The 25,672-nt window shown below is 34.7% G+C and overlaps 1 protein-coding gene and 1 long non-coding RNA gene across 2 annotated transcripts; both read right to left on the minus strand.

The window, feature by feature from the left end:
- Nucleotides 1-6,405: 6,405 nt before the first annotated feature.
- On the minus strand, nt 6,406-19,234 carry LOC149799713 (uncharacterized). Its single transcript, XR_016421206.1, has 2 exons — nt 13,170-19,234; nt 6,406-13,128 (listed from the first exon to the last, which is right to left on the minus strand). It is a non-coding gene; the product is annotated as an uncharacterized LOC149799713 (long non-coding RNA).
- Nucleotides 19,235-19,766: 532 nt separating this feature from the next.
- LOC149799714 (uncharacterized) lies at nt 19,767-22,731 on the minus strand. Its single transcript, XM_089957117.1, has one exon. The coding sequence runs from the start codon at nt 22,565-22,567 to the stop codon at nt 21,569-21,571; it is 999 nt and encodes a 332-aa protein (XP_089813243.1). The 5' UTR covers nt 22,568-22,731; the 3' UTR covers nt 19,767-21,568.
- Between the last annotated feature and the right edge of the window lie 2,941 nt (nt 22,732-25,672).

The following is a 25,672-nucleotide window of genomic DNA, read 5'->3' on the forward strand; positions in this document are numbered from 1 at the left end:
TGATCTATGAAGCTCTGATAAATGCAGTTATTACAGGAACGATGCTTTCACATTTCAGTCACGAAAACATTGTCAAGAACACTCAGTCCAGTTGCATATTCTGTAGGTTCTATATCTGTTTATTAGCAAATACACAGCGTTATGTTCGTCATATCATTATACTGCATCACAAAGCAAACGTGAATGTATGTCAGCATTATGGTCCATCTGTTCTAGCGTAAAATAACTTTTGACAAAAATGTTTTACATTTTACATTACATCATTGACTGTTGAGAGACATCGGATCCACCCGTTGACATCTAACTGTTAAGCGACACATGACAATACCAGGGAGTAAACTGATCGGTCCTCCATTGCAAGAAAAGACCGGATATTTAAGTTTGTAAGTGAAATACAGCCCATAAATCAGTGATCCATGACACGACAATACCACATAATCAACTGATCAGTCATCTGTTGCAAGAATCAGTCATCCATGGCAAGACATCCATGGCAAGATAATACCAGACAGTCAATTCTATAATTGAAATACAGCCCATAGATCTAACAACACAATCCCAATATGTTTTATTTGTGACCAAACTAACATGTAAACTTTACAGTAGCAATTTCATGGCTGTTGTTGTTTGTTTTGGTTGCTTGTTATTTTGGGGAGTGGGTTTTTGCTTGGGGGGAGGGCGAGGGCCCAAACATAATGTATGTACAGAGGTGCCAAATCAAAGGACAACTTTTCCATGGGTCAAGCGTATGTTGTTTTTGTAGGGTTTAACGCCATTTTTCAGCACACGATAGGCTATACATGGCGGCCAGTATTAATGGTGAAGGAAGAACCTGGGAAAACCACGGTAAAGAACCACCGACCCACGAGAAGCTACTGGCAAGCTTTCTCACATACATACCCACATTAGCCGAATCCTAGACTCGAACCCACGCAGACAGAGGTGAAATGGCAGTGATCCGTAACGGAGAGTGCTTTAGACTACTCGGCCACTCGGGGCCCCCGCCAAGCGTATGATAAGAAAAACAAATAAATAAGAGGATGACCACAAATGGGGTTCTTATATATATATATATATATATATATATATATATATATATATATATATATATATATATATATATATATATATATAAAGCGCTCTCCGTTACGGATCACTGCCATCTCACCTGTCTGCGTTGGTTCGAGTCTCAGATTCGGCTAATGTGGGTATGTAAGAAAGCTTGTCAGTAGCTTCTCGTGGGTCGGTTGTTTTTTCAGGGGTTTTCCCGGATTCTTCCTCCACCATTAATACTGTCCGCCATGTATAGCATATCGTGCTCTGAACAATGGCGTTAAACCCAACAACAACAATATATATATATATATATATATATATATATATATATATATATATATATATATATATATATATATATATATATATATATATATATATATTCACGGGACAATATATGTCTATATTCGTGGGAATTTACCTAGAATCGAGGTGTAGTCTAAAACTTTCCAAACATACTACACCCATTTACGTTTTATCCTCAAAAACCGTGTATGCGACTTATAAACAGTACAAAATGATTGCAATCTGTTTTGTACTAGGTGTGTATGAATGTATATGGGTTCACCTGTGTGAATCATCGTTCATTTACAAGTGCTCTTGATAGGTTGTTGAGGAACCTTTACCTTTACTGAAACAAAGCTAAAACATAACGATTTTATTAAATCAGTGCTATATTTACACGAGATATTTAGGTAATTTGGGAAATATAAATGTTTTTTTATTATTTTCTTCCTGTTTCTACTACGAAAAAAACAAACATTTACATTTTTGTTCCCTTGGCATATTTATCCTCATCTATTAATTACCTTGTAGACCATGTAAAACCTGACAGTTATTGATAGCAGTCTTATTTCATTTCCAGTATAGTTAATGTGCACAGACACGAAATTAAGAACAAATTCATTCATCACATCAAATGAGTGAACGACACTCAGGTTACAAATCTATCATTTAAGCAGATACAATCCGAGTTGAATGTGCAGTACATTCACTTTGCACTATAGGCCAATATTTATAGGATATTTTCCTATAATTACATCCATCAAATATCATACACCCAGTGTCGTAGCTAGGATATTTGGGCCCCTATGCAAAGCTTGCCAATGGGTCCCTGCCACACCGATAGTGAATAAATATAATCCGTTCACCCTTATGCTTTGTACTCTTGCTATATGATAGCAACGCCCCAGCCCCCACTCAATATAATATACATAATAAATGCTTTTCATCTGTTTAATAGCAAATGAAGAGCAATCGCTACAAATTCACTGCCTCGCAGATGATATGGACGGTGTACAGCTACAGTTTCCTGGTCACCCTGATCAAATATATAAACTATCCGGAAGTGACATACAGCCCATAACTCGAAATACCTAGCTTCCAACTTTTATTTTGTCATCAAAACTACATGTCGACATTCCTTGTTTTGTAGTATTTTCTTGGGAAAGGGATATAAGAAATTGTTTAGTTAATGGAAACAGCAACATTGTCTTGTCACGAGTGGCTTCAAAACAAAATCAATACAAAATGTTGCACTTCACAAGTAAAATATTTCCTTATCTACTAAAAACAGGAACATTTTCTCTTTTTGTTATATATATATATATATATATATATATATATATATATATATATATATATATATATATATATAACTTAAAACCATACGCTTGTATTCATTTTTTTCTTCTTCTCTATTTTCTGTCAATACGATTAACCACTGAAATTTTGCATTTATGAAAAAAGAATTTCCAAAATTTGCTCTGATATTAGGACAGTGACATTTCACAAGTTAATTTCTATAAAATGGTAGACAAAGTTTGTATTTTGTTAAATTAATGACTGCTATGAAACCGAAAGGAAGATATTTTTTCATTAACACATTTAATGCGCGGATTGAGACCCTGGCCATTGTTTGGGGTGTAAGCACTATAGAAAAACAAATGGCGGTCACGTCCATTATAATTCAGAGTGTAACATCTTTAAACTATCCATTGTACTCATTGTAAGTATACTTCAATAGATTCTGGTTATTTATTTTGTTCACTACAGCATTCAACGGAAATTTTGAACTTGGCAAGCTTGCAGTCTCGTTCGGTAACAGAAACTGTACCCAAACATTGAATGTCTTTTTATTTGGTTTGCAATAAAAGTTCATCAGTGCCCGATTCTTTAATCGTTTTCAAGCATGATTATAAGTGTGTTGCCAGAGAGTATCACTACTTAATAATCATGCGGATTTCTTTTTCCAAAATATGCGTCCTTTCATCATCGGGTGTAAAAGGTATACGATAGGATATTGATTACAGAAGATCAAACAGCAACGATTCACGTACGTTCAGTCACTGATAATTTGCAGGATTCGTGTGGAAAACAAATTCTGCAAAACATTTAATACTTGAAGCCTATATTTTCTTGTTTCGATGTTGTTTTTAAACAATATCTGGTGGTGTCTTTTTATCGACTAATTAAATGCATGCTACATGGTCTGCAATCTTTACGCATTTTAAGATCTGTTCATCCTAGAAGAGAGAGAGAGAGAAAGAGAGAGATACAATAGGCCCACATATGGAAATAAGATTTTAATGATATACATAAGGACAAATATATTTCCTAAATGGGAAGACAGAGTAGTTCCAAAATTTGCAAGGGAGTGACTTTGAAATTTCCTCCTAAACAGCTATGTACATGTTTAGTAACTTTTAATAATCTGAGATCTTCGTTTCTTATTTCCTCTCGATGAACTGTCATTCTCATAGTTTGATTCGTCTGACCATTGTAAAATGGCTTCATATTTCACACATATTAATGAATAAATTACATCTTTAAAATTGTAATCCGTGAACTGTTTAACTTTAAATAGTTTACAAGTTTTCAATTTAATCGAGTCTCCTTCTATTATATTAAACATGTTTTACATTTACTCATACCACATTTTCGTTAACCAGACCTCTCTCTCTCAATGAAATTAAATTTAGATCTTAAAAGTATTTTGTTTCCATTCTTAGGTTGTCTCTTACCAATAATAATGTTCATTATTTCCAAATGATTTCTCATTTTATCACTAGGTCTTGGTAATTTTTCAAACGTAAGCACCTTAGGTAAGATATTAGTGTTCAGTGGGCTATTTGTTTACTGTTGTTGTTGTTCGTGGCCATGATATTACTACCTGATTTGGTTTCCGCGAGTACGTGAGCGGCTGATCAGGCCAATTTGTGCTATGAAATGGCTTCTTGTAGTACACTAGACAGGAGATGCCAGTTGGGGTTACTTGATCAACAGAGGACGTGCTACATTTATTAGACGTACCCTGCTGGTATTTCTGCACTGCCTTTGCAGCTCTCCTCAGTTCAAAGTCTATATAAGACTACGTGATGTTAAACTGCTTCAAAAATGACACCAGGGACCCTTTGAAGCGTTTCTTCTGACTACCCCGAGATCGTTTTTACATTCTTCACCTAGCCGTTGATTTTCTTCGGTAGCTGCTCTTCTGACATCTTATCTGTGATTTCATTAAAAGAGTGGATGCTTGAAATGCCTGCCTGTGTGGGAACTTCAATGTTTGGAAGCCTGTCCTGCCACCTCATCCTCGTTGTTTCCTCAAATATTTGCACAAATTCTTCCAGAGGCCACGCTTATGTCAGCAATTCTGGCATTGGTTTCATCATCGATGTGAACTGCATATGACAGTATAATACCAATATAGGTGAACGTGTCCACGGTGATGGTTGGACCATTTACTGCGATGGTAGGCTCTACATAATGCTTTCTTGGTTCAAGCTGGTGCATGAACCCTAGTTGGTACAACAAAATTCCCAAAAGCTGAAGAGAAATGATTATACTGATGCATGTCAGATTCAGTTTAGCATTCAGGGAACAGTCGTCAGCAAATTGGAAATCATGAATAATCACTTGCTGCAAATTCACCCTTGCCCATAGTCTCCTTAGATTGAAGAGTTTGATATCGTTTCGGTATCTGATGATAATGCCAGTGTCGTAATCAAAGAAGGCACATGGGAGCATGGCAGAGAACGGATTAGTGAAAAGGGATGGGACCACCACATTGGCTGACTATTGCTGACTGGGGTTATTTCAGATGACTGACCATCGTCCATGACACGAATGAACGTGAGTGTGTGTGTGGTTTGGATTTCTGACGTAGGTTTAACAATTTTTCAGTCACACTGCCACGATGTGCGCAGTGTGGCAGCTTATAGTGCTGTCTGGCACCGGGGCATCATACCAAAAACATGTAGCATCATGTCCCACCCAGTCACATTATCCTGCCACCAGGCCGACCAGTCCTAACACTAACCTCTTAATGCTGAGCGATCAGCGAGGCAGCAGTGTGTACCATTTTTGTAAGTCTTTGGTATGACTGCCAAATTTCCAAACCGCGGCCTCCCGCATCAAATGAATATGACATCATAGAATTGCCAAACCATTACTATGAACATCTCTGATCAACCCAGTTTTGCTATGATCTTCCAGTGACCCTATGCAACGTTCCTTCACTTAAATACAACTAACATGCAAGTCATGACATTATTCTTCTCCCCTCCCCACTACATACCTTCAAGTCTTGTGACGCACCACTCCAGTGGCTTCAGATGCGTAAGGTCGAAGGTTCGAACCCCGTGCTATTCAATCCAAAGACTTATAAAAATGGTACTAACTGCTTCCTCATTTGGTCCTCATAATTTAAAGGTTAGTGTTAGGTCTGGTTGGCCTGGTGTCAGGATAATACAACTGGGTGAGACATGATGCTTCATGTATCTGGTATGATGTCCCAGTGCTAAACATCACTATTAACTTTCACACTGCAGACATCTTTAGTGACAGGACTGGAAAATTGTTAAAGCCACGTAAAAAAAAATCCAAATCACACACATACACACTCAAGTCCAGTGGCAATGGACGAGTGCCACATCAATATGGTCTGGATACACTGGGAGCTCTAACTGCAGGCCATCACAGTGGCATCTCAGGCCACAGGCATATAAAAATAGTGATGAAAACTATTTGCCAAAGAACCCTACTTTCACCTTTGCAATTAATTGTGGAACTATTCAGTTAATGTCAGAAATATTATATTTGGAGCTGAATTTCGCTGGTATGTAACCAGCACAACTGTAATATATCCATCATGCTAATGTTTATTTTAAAGATCATTGGCATTATGCTGTGCAATTTTATTCCTTCAAATTACATGTATTTTTCTTTATCTACTCTGTACAACTGTATTTTTTCCAGTGGAAATAAATTCTAACAACTTGTACATAATAGTTCTTGTTTCTCTGCACAGTAAGCCAAACATGTTTTACTGTGAAAAATCACCAAACAAGGTCACTGTGATTGTGTTTTAATATCCTTCCATCTCTAACTTGGCTAACTAAAATTCAAGCCTATGTCTCAGGTCTGGAAACTTAGAAATAATGCTTTCTTTAAGTGTCCATGTCAATATGTTCCAGCCAAAGTGATTTTAAATAAATAAACCAAGTCCTCAGTATTGTAACATAGAAAAAACCAAAGAAAATACTGAATGGAGACATTTCCAAGAATTAAATTGTACCTCTATGCAACTTGCTTGACACACGTACAAGGTGTGGCAAAATATTTGAAACAGTTTGTGCATTATGCTCCAGAAACGAAATACTTATGGACAGACAGATGGATATTTGAAGAACGAGAGGATTAAAAATACAAAGAAAAAGTATATGTAAGAATAAATAACATTTTTGTGCAGAAGTCAAAGAATAAATCAAAACATAGTGAGGATACTATAATAAAACGTCCAAAATATACTTAAAATATGTGCTTTGTGTACCAGATCTGAAACAAAGTTACAATTATAACAAAAATAAAAGCTCTATTACACATCCTGCATTTCTTTCACAAAAGCCCTCAGTGACATATGTCAAACTTATAACTCTTTCTGCATAGCCATACAAACATGCCTATCAAATTAAATTTTTTAATGAGTACTTTTTGCTCAATCATGCTATACGTAACTAGAATTTACTTATCCACACAAAAAAGCTAAATCAGAGACAAATTATAATCGACTGGCTGAAAAGAATTCCCAGAAATCCAAGAAAAGATTTCATTGTGTTAACTGCTGAGTACTGAAACCATTACAGATATTTTTGAAATGGTATAATATCAGCCATGAGACTGCATCCATTATTATTAGCTGGTCTAGCCATCCAAACAGGTGGAGTAGTAATAACAAGATTTTCCAAAGGGAGAAAGGCTGTATTGGTTTTCAATTCTGAAGGCAAAACCCCATGTCAATATTGCTTTCTCTTTAGGCACAGTGCAAACAAAATTTCCAAGATGGCTGCCATGGTGGCCATACTAGATGTCATATCAGCATCAATTTCATAAGAATGTCAGTGAAAACTACATGCTGATATGGCTATACATTCAGGATAAGTAGCGATGACATAAGTTTCAAGATGGCAGTCATGCTGGATGCACAAGTAACATTTATCATTTAGTACCAACAAGACCTTGGAATGAGTAATTAGGTCATGTACATAGACATACCAACATGCCTACCAAATTGCATTTGTATAAACTGTGTAGTTTTTTAGCTTTACCAAGCTGCCAGGGCCATTTATGGATGAGCAGATGTGTTACCAAAACAGGAGGATCACAAAAAGGAGCCACTGTGTCACCAAACCTCCAGGATTATATGGATCAGAAATTGTGTTCCAAGCCACTAAGACCATACAGATGAGCAGTTGTGTTACTATGCAACTAGGACTATATGGATGAGCAGTTGTTATCAAGCCACTGGGACGAGGCTAATGAGTAGTTGTGTTACCAAGCCTCCAGGACCATGTGGATGAGTTGTTACCATGCCCCTGGATAATGTGGATGAACAGTTGTGTTACCAAACAACTAGGACCATGTGGATGGGCAGATGTGTAATCAAGCCAATGGGACAAGGCTGATGAGTAGTTGTGTTACCAAGCCTCCAGGACTTTGCAGATGAGCAGCTGTGCTACCAAACCATCAGGACCATATGGATGAGCAGCTGTTAACATGAATCAAGTACCATATGGATGAGCAGTTGTTACCAATCCTCCAGGGCCATTAAGTATGTGTGTTACCAAACTACCATGACCATATGGATGAACAGGAGTTACCAAGCCTCCATACCATATGGATGAGCTGTTATCATGCCCCAGGACAATGTGGATGAGCAGTTATGTTACCAAACAATCAGAACCATATGGATGAACATTTATTACCAAGCCTCCAGGGCCATGTGGATGTGTGTTACCAAGCTACCATGACCATATGGATGAACAGCTGTTACCAAGCCTACTGGGCCATATGGATGAACAGCTGTTACCAAGCCACCATGGCCATATGGATGAGCAGTTGTTACCAAGCCTACTGGGCCATACAGATGAGCAGCTGTTACCAAGCCTACTGGGCCATATGGATGAACAGCTGTTACCAAGCCACCATGGCCATATGGATGAGCAGTTGTTACCAAGCCCCCTGGGCCATCTGGATGAGCAGCTGTTACCAAGCCCCCTGGGCCATCTGGATGAGCAGCTGTTACCAAGCCTCCTGGGCCATCTGGATGAGCAGTTGTTACTAAGCCTCCTGGCTATGTGGATGAACAGTTCTGTTATCAAGCCACCATGACCATGTGGATGAACAGTTGTTTCCAAGACTCCTGGGATATACGGATGAGCAGTTGTTACCAAACCACCATGACCATATGGATGAGCAGTTGTTACCAAGATTCCTGGGTGACTTTGGTGACTCATGAACCATGTTACGCAATATCACTCTAATGGGGTCTGTAGGTACTAAAACGAAATACTTTGCTACATGATTTAAGAATGATTTTAAATGTTCAGTAGTGGCACTTATACAAATAATGATGCCAAGAATCAAGAAAAATTTAAACAGCTATATTTATGTTAAAGATGGTGGACAGCAAATAAGGAATTGTTAAGAACTTTTAATAAACAATTATTAACAGATGACTGGTGGTATTTGTTTGACATTGCCTTTTCATGAGAGGAACTCAAACATTTACATGGGCTAGAACAACCTTAATTCAAACTAAGCTGGGTCACACTTAGAAAGTTTTGTGTCTACAATGAACTCATACATACACATGCGTAAAATAAGGATATGGGATGTAAGCTATACGAAAGTTGTCAGGGGGCAGTATGTTGTGCACCCATGATTTACATTTCATTATGTCAATAATTTATATTCAGTGCATTTTAAACACTATAAATGTAAAAAAGTATATCATATAAAAGGTAATCAATACACTTTGAATACACTGTTTCTGCTTACTTTTTACACCAACATGGCTGTACTTCTATATATCTTACAGCAATATATGTTGTAATCTTAACCTGCTTGTTCTCAAATCTGTTTTATTGGTTAGGATTGTGTACTTCACTATAAAGTGGTCTCACTCTATGGCAGAATGCTTCACAGTTCCCATGGTTACACTAGTTACTACATAATATGTAAACACAATAATCAACATCATAAACATCAATATATTTAAATGACTGTTTTACCTGCCAAAGGAATAATACAATGCATGTAAAGGTAAAACAAGGTACAAGTATACTTATCAGCAAAGGATGAGTTTACTGCACAAATATACCTGTCAACAAAGGACAAGTTTAATGCAAAAGTATACTAATCAACACATGATGAATAAAATGCACAAGTACACATATCAACAAAGGACAAGTTTACTGTACAAATATACCTGTCAACAAAGGACAAGTTTAATGCACAAGTATACCTGTCAATAAATGATAAGTTTACTAAAAAACACATGCTGAATATAATGCACAAGTATACATGTCAACAAAGGACAAGGTTACTGTACAAGTATACTTATCAACAATGGACAAGTTTAATGCACAAGTATACCTGTCAACAGATGATAAGTTTACAGCACAATTATATTAATCAACACATGATGAATTTAATGCACAAGTACATTTATCAACAAAGGACAAGTTTACTGCACAAGTACACTTATCAACAGCAGATAAGTTAAATATTACAGGTTATACTTATCAACAGAGGACAAGTTAAATGTACAAGTATACTTATCAACAAAGGACAAGTTTACTGCACAAGTATACTTATCAACACATGATGAATTTAATGCACAAGTATACATATCAACAGAAGACAAGTTAAATGCACAGGTATACTTATCAACTGAGGACAAGTTAAATGTACAAGTATACTTATCAACAAAGGACACATTTTACTGCACAAGTGTACCTATCAACAAAGGACAAGTTTAATTCACAAGTACACATATAAACAGATGACAAGTTTACTGCTCAAGTATACCTATCAAGAATAGACAAGTATAATGCACAAGTATACTTATCAACAAAGAACAAGTTAAATGCACAAGTATACCTACAATAGATAACAAGTTTACTGCACAAGCATACTTATCAACAATCAACAAGTTTACTGAACAATTTATACTTATTAACAGATCACAAGTTTACATAACAAGTATGCTAATCAAAAGAGGACAAGTTAAATGCACAAAATTACTTATCAACAATGGAAAAGTTTACCGCACAAGTATGCTTATCTGAGGACAAGTTTACTGAACATTTTATGAAAGCAATAAAATAAACGAAATTTTTACTTTAAAGCTGCAGACAGAAATTTGTTATATTAAAAAATAAACGTTATTATTACTACTATGAAAGCTATTCTTCATTCAATCAGGTCTTCATACAGTATACCGTAAAATGTTCAGTGGTTGCATTGATATTCTGACTGGTATGTTCTTTTGACACAAAAATCAGTTACTACACAATCAGTTTGCAGAAATTTACACAACATTTATTATTCAATTTAAAAACTTTAAAACATTACTCGTTGAGTCAGTTTTAACTGGTGAAATCATACAAAATTCAGACCATTTTCTTGGTACATCAGATACATGCAGTGTATTTTATCCATGTTTTGCATAGAACTATTACAACATCATGACTTTTGAATTTTCTTTCATTTCTCAAATGTTTATATAATTTAAAACACTTCTGCACAGAATTCAAAACATCTAAATTCAGATATTTAAAATACTGTAAAAAAAAAAAATATGTCTTCAGCAAAATTTTTACTGAATTCTATACCAAATATGATCCAGAGGACCATGTTACGATGTTGCTCATAATCACAAAACTTGTTTTGGTGACATATAATGTTTCTCACACCAACTCACCACATATACTCACATATAAGTTCAATCCAACTGCAAACAAAACAGATCCTGATCTGTCAGTGCATAATGAACTGGCAGTTGAGGGTCTTAGTTGTTTGTTTTACTATTCAGCATCAAGAAACAGAAAAGACCCAGAGCTGCAAAAGTCCACAGTTGGATCCCGTGTTACTGTGGAGGAATCTTCATATTGAAGAATTTCTGTAATAAGAGCCTGATTCTAACCAAAGTACTATAGTAACATGCTATCATTATATATTAACCATATGTGTCAATGCTGCAGAAGTGCTATTCAATAATCCTTTTTTTTCCTATAAAAACCTGTACAAGTAAGCAGCTTTGTCTGTACACCCCTTTCCAACTAATAAATGAAGAATTCAAATCAAGAAATAACTTCAAAGGCAACACAGGAAATTCTTTTCACAAAAATTGTCATTTTGATAGAAAGACATGTGGCTAACGGGAGTACCATGGTTGGCACATTACACACCTATCCTCAGTTTAATTGTACTCATGTAGAGTATTGACATTTTTGTTGAGAAGCCATTTCTTTTTCCTTCTGCCATAATAACCTTCAGGTTTACCTTTCAACCACAAAATTAACAGGTTCCTCTCTTATTGCAACTGCAAGACATCCAATATTTGGTCCAGGTTGTGATTAAGAGCTAATGATGTTGTACAGAAACCATTTCTTTTTTCAGTCACAGTGACTTTTTACATTTTTAGCCTGAAATAGTGAGGGTTCTTCCTTACCTTAGGCTTACGGGCAAACCATCCACAAAGTTAGGCAACTGTAGATGATAAAGAACTGGAGTTAATATGCAGCACCATTTCTTCTTTCTGTAATTGACCTTTGAGCTTTTGACCCTGAATTTGAGTTTAGTAACCACGGAAGCTGGACAATTCAATTACTATGAAGAAAAGAAAATTAGCAACATACTGACAGATGGATAATGGACAACATTACAACACAAATTGTGTGCCTTAAGGTGGGTGCATCAAAGACTGACTGCAGTTAAAGGAAATATCATGACATTTTGCTCCAGTGAGCACAAATTTATGTGTTCAGATTGTGGAATCTGTAATGACTCGGTTTTTAAGAAACTGAAACTGTGACAAAAAGGCTGCTGATTTTATTCCCACCATCAAAGTTTGTTCAGATCTATCACCATGGTTTGTCCTTAGGTATGGCAATTTACTCGACTTACTGCATGTTTATTTAACATTTAGAATTCTTCAAATTCTTTGAGACTACAATTTTTCTACGTTGACGATAATGAAAATAGCATTCAAGAACAATATATATCCACATATCACTCTCCCTGAATAATATTAACTTAAAATAAAATACATGAGGTAAGTAAAAAAACAGGAAAAAAGAAAACAATCAGCAATGTATATACTAATTAAGCTAAAACTTGAAAGAAATAATAATTTCTATCTTTTAAAGCTTACAAAGATAGAATAACAGTTAGATTTTTCAATGCATAAAACTTTAATGCAAGCATAATGAACACATCTAACCAGATATCCGGACACTATAAGCAATCATCAACCCAATATTGTTACAGTGAAACCTTTTTAGAGCAAACACCTCTGGGAAATGACAAAAAAAAACTGACCTTCGAAGACAGGTGATTAGTTAACAGACATTCACTGCTAAATTAATTTAGCCTACAGTAACCTGAAAATATGACTTGTTAAGACCTATCCAAGCTTACTGCAGCTGATCTTTGAGAGTTAAAACTGTTGTAAGCTTAACGCAGTTGACCTTTTGAGAGTTAAGACTGGTGTAAGTATAATGAAGCTGACTTTTGAGAGTTAAGACTGGTGTAAGTATAATGAAGCTGACTTTTTGAGAGTTAAGACTGGTGTAAGTTTAATGCAGCTGACTATTTATTAACCCTGTCTGAAAGACAGACTACGTTTGGCTTCTTCAAACAACATGCAAGGTCATTTTGGGTTGCAATGGCAAGAAAGTATTGTTCATGTGAGCAGTAATTGGTTAATCAGGCTTATGACTATTCATAAATTAGGAAATCTCCAAACAGGATGTCAGGTGATAAAGGTAATAGCAGATTGTCTCCCTTGGCTTGCGACAATGGCTATTACAGACCAAATTTTATATACATATTTTGGCAATGACATGAGCAGTACGATAGAGATTCTAAACTATCCTTGTACCCCCAAATTTATAAAAAATCAATGTTTCCCCGAAAGGTTCGCTATGATTATGACATTGTTTTGGTTTTTAACTCAAATGAATGCTTTGTTAATAACTTTGCCTCTTTGAATAAAACAAACACTTAAGCATTCAATTCAGTCATGGGCAAGTACAAAACTGTGTGACCAGTCTGATTGCCTAGTGATCAGAGAATCCACCTCAGATGTGAGAGGTCACGGGTTTGAACCCCAGCCGAGTCATAGAAAAGAAAATTTGTACAAGCAGCTGCCTCGCTTGGTGCTCAGCATTAATAGGTTAGTGTTAGAACTGGTTGGCCTGGTGTCAGGATAATGTGACTGGGTGGGACATGATGCTACATGTCTGCAGAATGATGCCCCAGTGCTAAACATTACTATAAACTGTCACACTGCAGACATCAGTGATATGACTGAAAATCTGTTAAAGCTATGTTAAAAATACAAAACACACACACACACACAAGACTGTGTCGTTTTACATATCATAAGTGAATATCAAGATGGTAACCAAAACTTAAACTATCCAGGACTGGATGCAAAATTGTTATATTTTCTAATCCTACTGTACATTCTCTGCACCAGCTGATTACTGCTAATTTTAAGTCCTGTTAAATCTATAGACATGCTAAATATAAGTAATAATTCCTAAAGGAATAGAAATGAAATCTATTTATAAAAAATATAAACTTTTTTAACATAGCAAGCTAGTATGAGAGTGAATGATCGGATAATAGCAAAGAATGTGGAATAAACAAATTTTCTACTGGACTGAAAATTTCATAAAAGTGAATGCAGAAAGACTTGTTTTTGGACATAGGCAATTTTCATCTACCTTTTACTTCTAATCATTTTAAAATAAAATTTTATGAGCTATAAAATGATGTTCATCTAAGTGGAAAAATGTCTCTTTCACTGACCTGGTTCATATTTTAAAAAATGTATGCCTGACATGCAAAACTGTGTGCCACTTGACCAATATTTGATGCCTATTGACCAAAAAAATGTAATCTAAAATATAAAGAAATATTTCAAATTGATGCACTTTTTATGAACATCTCAAAGCGAAGGAGGCTGCAAACTTCCTTATTTTCATTAACCATGTCCAATTCACTAATAGCACAATGCTAAACAAAATCATTTATATTTTTGTTTACTTTAGCATGTGCAAACCAGCCATATTTCCCCCTTCCCTGTTATGGTAGGAAGCTCAAAAAGTGTGTGTTGAGATCTCCATAAAAAAATTCAAAAAATACTTCTTGAACTTAGATAACCTGTAATTCATGTACATTATCTATGGAAATTAGTTAAATGGTCCCTTAAATTGCAATGGATTTAACAGGGTATAACCCTGTCTATTCTCAGCCAATTAAGTAATCTGTGAAATTTTGTTTGCTCATCTCCAACCAACTTACCTTTTAATGTACTCTATGGTAATCTGTTGTATGAACTGCCCTGACTTCATTGTTTATACATACTACATGCTAGGGATATATATAGCTGTGATGAAAAAATGACTCGATATCTCTGTTCAATTTTATTGATTTTTCTTAATTACTGATAAAAAAGTCACCTGTATATGAAATTTCGGTAGTCACACCACAAACGTGTTATATCCAAATTTGTGTTATAATGGAGCATGCTATAGCAGGGTCACACTGTATATAGTTATAGTGAAAAAATGACTCTCAATATCTCTGTTTAATTTTATTGAATTTTCTTAATTACTGATAAAAAAAATCATGTTTCCCAAAGACAAATGTCTTACGAGTTTTGGAAATCTAAAATCATGTTTTATACATGATACATTGTGTTATTGCAGGTATGCCCGTGTCCACAATAACTTCTGCCCTTATCTGCATTTATTTACTTGAAAGCAGTTAGATTTATTGCTTAACTGTTTTTTATTTTGTGTTCTTATTCTAATATTGCACATCCATATATCTTATATCAAGCTAACACAAAAATGCAATCGCAAAAATCTTACAATCGCTGCTTGAAAGGAAAACAACATAATATTTGTAAAATCCAAAGAAACCGCGATACCCTACTTGAAAAAAAATAAATACTTTCAAAAAATATTTTTAGCTGCACAAGACAATTCATCGGCAAATTGTGAACAAATACAAGTATTTTTGCCATTATGAAAACCTGACCAGCAACGAAACCTTACAGTATCATTCATGTCATCACCGTTACATCACATCCCCAAAACGTAGGAATCTGATTCATTCATTCACTGAAAATGTATTATTGGTGAGGTCTTTAAATTTAGTTCCTGTAATGATGAAAAAATTGAATTTTTAAGCTACATCACCATGCACAGTTTAAACTGAAACGATGGTGTACCAAAAAGTATTTATAATTAAAGCATACAATGAATATATTACTTGAGTCATACTGCACAATGTTTGCATAAACTTCATCTTACATGCAAGCTCTCCAGCATCTGCAAAAACAATCTTTCGTGTTCATGAATACTGCACAGTACAAAATTCAATAACCAACAGACATTGCGGACACTGATGCGCCGGTGAATCCTACAAGCAAATCCAAGTCTATGCTGTTTGCAGTCAAGTTGCATTACACATGAATGAATATGGAAAAATGAAAACTGGATGCAAAATGAATTATGAAGTTCATAAATCTTGCTATACCTAGAAATCTATTTACATAAATTTTAAACAGTATCAAAACAATAAAAACAAACTTGGATTTCACGTAAGAACTATTGCAATATCACTTTTTATGCTTTAGAAATTGCTATTTTCACAGAAAAAGCATTACATTGATATAAAATAGCTTTAAAAAGCAGATCTATGAGATAGTTATGGGACTTTCTTATGACAAACGAATATCATGCCCTATCATCCGATATATTTTTTAATGAATATCAGGTTGCTAAACATTATGAGTTGTGCCACATCAAATAAATTCATAATCCATCAACATTCAAAGAGTAAAATTGTGGAAAATGAAAGCCTATTTATTGTTTTTATTTCTTCTTCCAAGCCTCTTTAATAAAGTGACATTTTCTGAGGTATAGGTACTGCCCCTTTTCTAGCACACACTTTGTTTGAAGAATCCCTACCACATTTTAGAAGTGAGTGACAGAATATTTTCAGGAAGATTTTTCTTTCAACAAAAACTGTTGCTCAGGATCCATATTTTCAGAGCAGGATTCCTGGCAATCCAGAAAACTAAGTATTTGTTCTTGTCTTGAATATATAAGGAGAGGGATTGCTGAATAACATCAAATTGATTTGATGTGACCTAGGTAACTTCTGTCAGTATCTTGAGTTAAAATAAAATGCAAAACAATAACGTGTATATAAAATAAAACATGGTGTCTTGTGTGTACAGAAAAGTACTATAAATGATTCCACTTTCAAAAACTCCCAAACGTTTCTTTAGCACCCAAGATTTTTCTCAAACATCTATGGAAATTATGACATAAAAAATTTAGTTATTTTTTAAAATTTATCTATTCCTACAGCAAATCTCTGAGTACAGACCAGATCAATATTTGATGGTCATCGAGAGTAATGACAATTTGGCTGTTGGAGATAAATTATAGAAAGCTGATTAAAAAAAAATAGAGGCTTACGGAGATTCAACTGCTCAAAATATACAAATTATTATTCTCACTCTAAAACAAAAAACTAGCTACATCAAAACACTTTGCCATTTCTACAAAGCTGATTCTTACTCACACATTGTTTTCAAATATGATCAGCAAATATCTGATGAATAAATTAATCAACCTTTGACAATTTAGCCGATGTGAAAAATCACAACACTGCAATAATGATCTTATTTTATACATTGCAATCACATCTGATGAACTATGGCAAGAACATTTGTAAATACTATAAAAACATTTTCATAATCAGAAATAATTCTTGCCTAGTGGGAACAATAAAGCCCAAGATCTAAAGCATCATATAATGTGCTAGCAGGTAAAGGTATATATTGTTTGTGCTACATATTTTCATGCTTAAAATATACTTTAATTTGTTTGTGTATTTTACATTGTTATTATTATTGAGCATGTACCAAACACTAATAAAATCATGATACAGCCATCTTTTGCACATACAATTGCCAATTTTCTAACACAGGACAACTGCATATGCTCGAAAATAAGCCAGGTTCAAGTGCAAACAAGAGACCCTAATCGACCAGCAAATTATGTGATGGCAGATTAGCGACTATGCTATTTGTTTTATCATCCTTATGTGACGGCAGATTAGCGACTATGCTATTTGTTCTATGATCCTTATGCGATGGCAGATTAGCGACTATGCCATTTGTTATATCATCCTTATGCAATGGCAGATTAGTGATTATGCTATTTGTTCTATCATCCTTATATGATGACAGATTATGCTAATTGTTATATCATCCAATAATAATTTTCAGTGCTCTGATGCAGAGTTCCATCTCAGTGCTGAAATGAGTCCAAATGTTGACCACGTTAAAGCACACTGTTCTCCCAATCAACTTCTTAATAAATGGCAAATAAATTTCAATAAAAGTGAACAATAATAATCCAGTAAAAAGCTCTGAACAGAAACCCTAAAAGGATTACTTTGTAGCAAGGGGTGTTATTGTTTATATCATCAAATGAATCAAAAGATAAGAACATTTTTACTATGGACAGTTCAAATCATGTACTTTATTTCTGATTCTATGATTATCCTGCATTGGCAGTTTAAGTTTCTATCATAAAAACATTGCAATTCATCAAAGCAATCATCATAATGAAAATACTCTGAAAATCTAATCAGAAACATAATCCCTACTTTGCTGAGAAGCTCAACCAATCACAAACAAGGTCATATCACTGATGTGCATGAATTTCACTCATAATCATACTTAACTGATGGAAATGGCCTATTTACCAAGTTTAATCAAAATCCTACCAAAACTAGTCTCCAAAGTAGATGGAAATGGCCTATTTACCAAGTTTGATCAAATTCCTGCCAAAACTAGTCTCCAAAACAGAAAAACAATCTGCACCAATTTAAAGTATAGAAGGACATGGTTTTCTTTTGTGTCATTATTTGCAAATACTACAAAGGATTTTACATTTAAACTGAAACAAATCATCAAAATTAGTTTAAATTTATTAAGTCAACAATTTAACAGTTTAATCATGTAATCATGATTATATGTTCCTAATTATGAAAGTTTGCACCTACAGAATATGGTATGGTTTTATACTACTTGTAAGTTGTAATGGGAATAAATAATTCAGATCAACTTTAGTGGATTGGAAGCCCTATCAAGCTTACCATTTACACAGGAGTTTTACTAACCTTTGTGTTTGCATGCAACTAGAAAGAAGCAGTCTTGCTTTACACACAAATGATTATGGAGTTTCACAAATGATTATCTTACTGGTTCTCTCAACCAACTGATGATCAATTATAATCGATAACTGGAACAACACTAGCCAGTAAGATGCAAGATCAGCTAATTAATAGGCCTGGATCCCACTCACTTTCAAAAATGTCTGAGACCTTAATGATACGAGTTCAAAATCTGATAAGAATTATTGTTTTCACAGTGGTGATAAGAACAGCCAATCAGGTGCAAGACCAGCTAATTAATATGCATGCATCTTCCTCATTCTTTCAACCATTTCAAGATTCTGATGATTTAAGCCCTAATTTCAAGCTTAATCTAAACAGTACAAAGAAATTTCTTCCACATTATGCAACAATCAGATTCAAGATTATCTCCTAGATATGCTCATTAAGATATAGATAATGTATGCACATATTCCATGTTTTATCAAAATAAGATACAAAAAAATATACAGCCTCTACAGTAGTAACAAGTTCAGCCAATCAGATACAAGATCACCTCATTAATATTCATGGATCTTGCTCATTATCTAATTCATACAAGGTCTTTATTTATATATATATATATATATATATATATATATATATATATATATATATATATATATATATATATATATATATATATATATATCCCAAGTTTGATCAAAATTGAATTTAAAAAAAAACTGGACTAAAAGATGACAACAAGGTCTGCCAATCAGATGCAAGATCACCTCATTATTATTTGTGGATCTCACTATTAATCAAATCCATCCACAATCCTGATGACATCAGCCCACATATCAAGTTTAATCACAATCAGATCAGAAATATTAATTCCACTGGGGAAACATGCTAAGCCAATCACATTTCTTACACATATTGATACTTCAATGGCAGAACATAAATGGCCAAGGATTTTAAATTTGTTTGTGTCAAGATGAAAAACTGAATTTGTAAGCTACAAAATTATGTTCAGGTTTATATTTAGTTGACAGTGCAAAAAGTCCTCATTTTTTTTAATTGGTTAAAATATAAAAGATATAGGTTCTTGAATGGATACTGAAAAGTATTCACTTATACTTTTTCTTTTGCCAGTTCAACTTTCAAGCTTGTTGGAAATTTCCAAAATAATTCATATACATGAGCATTTATCAGTAAAAGTTCATTAACCTATGCTAATAATGCAGACACTGATTTGCTGGTGAATCATGTGACAATAAAGCTAGGTCAAAGCTATGTATCATTACACTGACAATGGATGAATATGGCAAGATGAAAACTGGACACTAAAATGAATAAGAGATTGACAGACCATGCAATAAAATGAGGTGTATTTACAATGAGGTGTATTTACATCACATTTACTAATTATTAACAAAACAAAACTAACAAAAAAGTGCCTGAGGATTTGCTCATTTCATCAAAAGAGCATGACACTATATAAACTATCTAACAAGGCAAATCTATGTAATGATCTAAGACATTTTTCTGAAGATCAACACATCTCATACCTTAGCCTTCAATATATGGAATGCTCCGATTAATCACAAATTGCGACCAAATTTAAACATTATAACTTAGGCCACATAAGCTTAATTTGAAGTTTTTTAAAATTCAGAGAATAAAATATGAAACATGTGATCAAATTTGTTTTGTTTTCATTTCTCCTTTTATAAAATGGAAATTTATGAGGTAAGAGAATTGCTCAGCTCTCAGAAAACCTTTAAGTTTTCTGCTTTCCCACCATACTTCTTAAGCAGGCAAGAAATTTTCAAGCAGGATTTTCATTTTAATATTTTTCTCTTATGTTTCTGGATTCCTGGCAAACAACAAATTATTTATTTTTTCTTATCTTAAATGACAGTATCTTGAGCTAAAATACTATGTATGTAATGTATTATATTATACATATTGTATTATATTGTGTCTTGGGTACATGTACAGTATTTTTAAATGACAATATCTTGAGCTAAAATACTATGTATGTAGATGATGCAACTTTTCAAACAATCCAGGACATTTCTTTAGTAACTGACACTTTCTATTTAAAAAAAAAGGAAATTTAATTAATTAATAAGTTATAAATATGTCAACCACATAAAATTGAATGGTCATCGAGAGTGATGAAACCTCAGGCTACTGAACAGAGGCATATGGGAATGTAACTGTTTGAGATATAAAGATCCAAACATTTTGAATACCTTTGCAATACTGTACTCTTTACATCAAAAGAAACATCTCTTCCTTAGAAAATCTATTCTTTTTCCCATACTTATAAATAATGAATCAACCTGATTAAATGTTTTCCATGAATGTCAGATGATATACTTTTAAAAATTATGATAGAAGTCTACGGAATTTTCATAAAAGTGGAATCATACTGCACTCTACATAAAACTATAACCACTGCAATATTAAAGCTATAGTCACAACCTAATGTTTTCACCTAACTGTGTCATGGAACTTAGGGTGTACATGACTGCCTTGAGCAACCTAAACACAACGCTTTAGCAAACTAAACAAAATGGTTGAAAAATACAATAAAATGTTGATTATATAGCTGACCAATTCTTCAGTCATTCAAAACAACGAACTGTCAATAGCATACATAATTAAGCTGTATACATTTATTACTTGTCATGACAATCTAGAATCTATACGGAATCAAGGTCTCCCACCTGGTCTTAATTACCAGCTACATCTCCTTTGCTGCCCCAGCTTCTTCCTCTTCAATCGGGTGTGATACACTCATGCTTAAGGGATGTTCTGACAGTGGACATTTCTGGCAATGGGCATCGGTATCATCAACATAAGACTGAGATATATCCAAATCTTTCTCAAGAAGTTCCTTTCTCCTCTTCTCGTATAAATCGTGAAATACCACAAAAATAAGTACGATGTTCTTCATGGGGAAAATAGAGATCTCTTCCTGCAAGGCATGCCACAGAATCAGACGAATAACAAGCAGTGGCAGATTCACAAGAAACACAAGTAAAAGCTTGTGTAATATTTCAATGTCATTCGGCGTAATTTTGTGGCCAAAGTGAGATCGACTCAAGATCATGAGCGGCAGTGTTGGCAGGATAAAATTAATACAGGCAATGCTGACAATGGCTGTTTCAAAATTAGGCAGTTCTTGCACAGAATTTTCTTCAAATAAAATATCCAATACATCAACAGAATCCAAAATATCAAAAACGACAGTGGCTGTAAGTCCTTCAATATATCTGCGTCGGCTAGAATCCAACTCTGCGTCGTGGTGTGACATAAGCAGAAGGACAAATATCAGACTTGCCAGAGAGATATTAATTTTCAATGTGTTTGCACCAAAAAATTCGTTCTCGTTAAATTCCCAGGCAAAATGCTTAAAGATAATGGCCACTCGAGCTGCTAAAAAAGTGGAATACAAAAACCACGCAAAGTAGGCTAGAGGCAGACTACCAGCCTGAATTGGTGCATCTTTCCGTGAAGAATTTTTAACTAAAACGAGGTGGCGATATGAAATTACAAAAGCTACAAAGAAGATGAATGCTGTGGCAATGTCTGCAGCAACCCATCCATACCAGTAAACATTCTTATGGGATGCCAGGTAATAGTCTAAAATGAAACCCTGAACAAGCACAAGCAATATACAGAGAACACGTGATGGAATCTGATGCATGGAACTGCACATACGAATAAATATGCCAGCCATTTTCTGGTCTTACATCTGGTGTTGTTTCTGATGAAATCAGTACAACAACATTACCTGAAAATAAAAAAATAAAAAATAAATAATATAAGAAGCTAATATATCAATAATAACATTTGTGAATAAAATTTGCAAATTTATGTACAAACTGTACAATTGTATTTAATTTATACCTAAAAAAATCAGTCTTTGCTTTGCAGAGTTTTCAATGTGAATATGTTTGTACAGAGCTCTTACATCTGAAAATGTGTTCAGAGTTATTCATGTGAAAATGTATTCCGAGTTCTTATATGTGAACATGTGTAAATAATGTTCTTCCAAGCAAGTATGTGTTCCATGTTCTTTCATGTGATGCTGAGCTCAAAGTTCTTTCATGTGTACAAGTGTTTTGCATTCTTCCACACAATTAGGTGTTCAGAGTTCTTCCATGTGACCATTCATTTTCAGAGTTCTTTTAAGTGAATATGTGTTTGGAGGTATACCATACAAACATGTGCTTAGATTTCTTCATTGTTAACATCTGTTCTGATTTCTTTCATGTGAACATGTGTCCCTAGTTCTTTCATGTGAACATGGGTTCCTAGTTCTTTCGAGTGAAAATGTGTTGTGAGTTCTTTCAGGTAAACATGCATGTTCTGAGTTCTTTTATGTGAACATGTGTATAGGGTTGTCATGTAAACATGTGCTGGCTTCTTTAATGTGAACATTATGTTCATAGTTTATGGATGTGAACAAGCATGTTCAGTTTTAAGTAAACAGCATCATTGCATAATTTAAGCAAACAAATTAACAAAAAATGCATCAAAAGATTTTATAATGCATTCATATTATGCAAACATTTTAAATTTAGGCATTTATTCCAAAGCTATTGGTGTACTGTTCACACTGTACATGTGTAAGCATAGTCCATGCTGTTATGTTCCATCAATATAAACTAAGTTATACAATGTAGGTTCAAGTTCCGGAGTTCCATGCATATTTTAATACAAGCACACAATGGAAACACTCAGGCTGAGTCATATAATCAGATGCATCCAGAATAAATCTTAATCAAGTTAGGTTGCACTCTAAGGCTTCATACTTTTGCATAGGGTTTAATTTTTAAAGAAAAATATTTCCCAGGTTTTCCTCACTGGTTATCAAAGTATTTTGGGCTTTTTTTTAGAAAGAATTTGTATATCTTAGGTATTGTTAAAGAACTTTTAATTCCCATTATTTTGATCAATGGGTGTAATTGGAGTTATCAAGTATACATCTTAGCTTTATTTCAGATGTGCACATACCAAAAAAACGGCTAGCTTTGATAGTTATTTTCATATCCTAGACTTCAAAGGTAAATTGCAAAACAATGAACTGATAATTCTTTTACTTTTATAAATACTTTGTAATTCATTCATTGCACATTCAAAAGCTGGTGTTAACTAAACCCAATTTTAGTAACTGAAAATGTTAGTGTATTTTGGACTAATTCTGGTCGATTTTTCAGGCACATCACCATGTCTGCTACCATTTTGATCAGCTGTGCTTAGATCATGTATGTACAGCATGTAAAAGAAATTTCAAGCCAAAGTACATGAAGTAGCATAGACGTTCGACAACATTCTCTCCATTGTGCATGTTGCAAAAGCAAACAACCTCACCTCGCACCTGTCAGTCAGAAACATGTGACATGTGGAGAACAACCATAAAGGCTTCATAGATAACACCTTGTAACGCCAATCATTTTACAGGCCACATGATATGGTTAAGCAGGTCACATGTGGCCTGCAGGCCATATGTTTGAGACCCTGGATCTAAGTAGTCCTTTTGAATAATTCTCATGTATTTCTTCCAGAGAAGAGTAGTAAACAAACAAAGTTCCATACAGGCCTAGCCCCACCCCAAAATAAAACAGGAGCTATTTCAAAAATGCACAATGCAGTTTTTCAAAATAGCAACCAATATTATTCTAAACGACAAGAACATTAAACTTACCACAATTATTCCCAAGATGTCATTAATAAATTTTATATTTTCAACTATGGAACACATACGGTTTACAGAGTATTAGTTGTACGTAGTTAGAACAATGAAATGTTAAAGGTAATCTACAAATTTAAAGCACATTTGTCATCTTCACAGTGTGTGTGTGTGTGTGTGTGTGTGTGTGTGTGTGTAAGTGTATGATTTGAATTTTTATCATAGCCGTAACATATTTTTCATCTCAGTATGATGTCTGCATTGTAGCAGTTTATAGTTATGTCTGCACTGGGGCATCACGCCACAGACATGTAGCATTATGTCCCACCCAGTCACATTATCCTGACACAAATGCCAAACAGTCCTAACACTAACCTCCTGATGCTGAGCACCAAGCGAGGAAACTGCAAGTACCATTTTTAAAAGACTCTGGTAGGACTCAGCCATGGTTCGAACCTGTGAGCTCCCACATCCAAGGCGGACGCTCTAATCACAAGGCCATTCTTCACACAGCAGAGGCAATGAATTAGAGAAATTTCTCAATATGGTCACTGTGCATGCTTCTTCCTATGCAGAGAGGTAAGACGGTTGCAAACCCCATTTCATATGTGATCACTAAATATTACTCTTAGTGAAATAAGTTTCTTCAATAATATTTACCTTATGATAATATCTTAAGAAAACTGATGATAGCTTGCAAATTCAGCCTTCCCAATCTAAAAGCTAAATGTTCTCTCCCCACCTAGGTGGCAGTTAGATAGTGATCTCCTCTTGATACAGGGATTGGCGCCAAATCCTGTTAATACTTCAGTTACCACTGGAGCGGAATTTACACTTTCTATATGTATGTTGTTGTTGTTATAGGGTTTAACGCCATTTTCAGCACAAAATAGGCTATACATGGTGGCCAGTATTAATGGTGGAGGAAGAACCCCCGAAAACCCCAGAAAGAACCACAGACCCACGAGAAGCTACCAGCAAACTTTCTCACAGATCCACATTGGCTGAGCCCGAGACTCGAACACATGCAGAGGTGAGATGGCAATGATCCGTGACGGAGAGCGCTTTAGACCACCAGGCCACTTGGGGCCCCTCTATACGTATGTAACTGCAGGCATATATGTATTATGATCTAGTAAGTATTATCGA

The sequence above is a fragment of the Sinohyriopsis cumingii genome, chromosome 5, assembly GCF_028554795.1.
Source record: "Sinohyriopsis cumingii isolate HCF-2022 chromosome 5, ASM2855479v2, whole genome shotgun sequence".
NCBI lineage: Eukaryota > Metazoa > Mollusca > Bivalvia > Unionida > Unionidae > Sinohyriopsis > Sinohyriopsis cumingii.

Excerpts from the sequence above, each read along its gene's own strand:
- LOC149799714 (XM_089957117.1), bottom strand. The coding sequence starts at position 22,567 with ATGGCTGGCATATTTATTCGTATGTGCAGTTCCATGCATCAGATTCCA.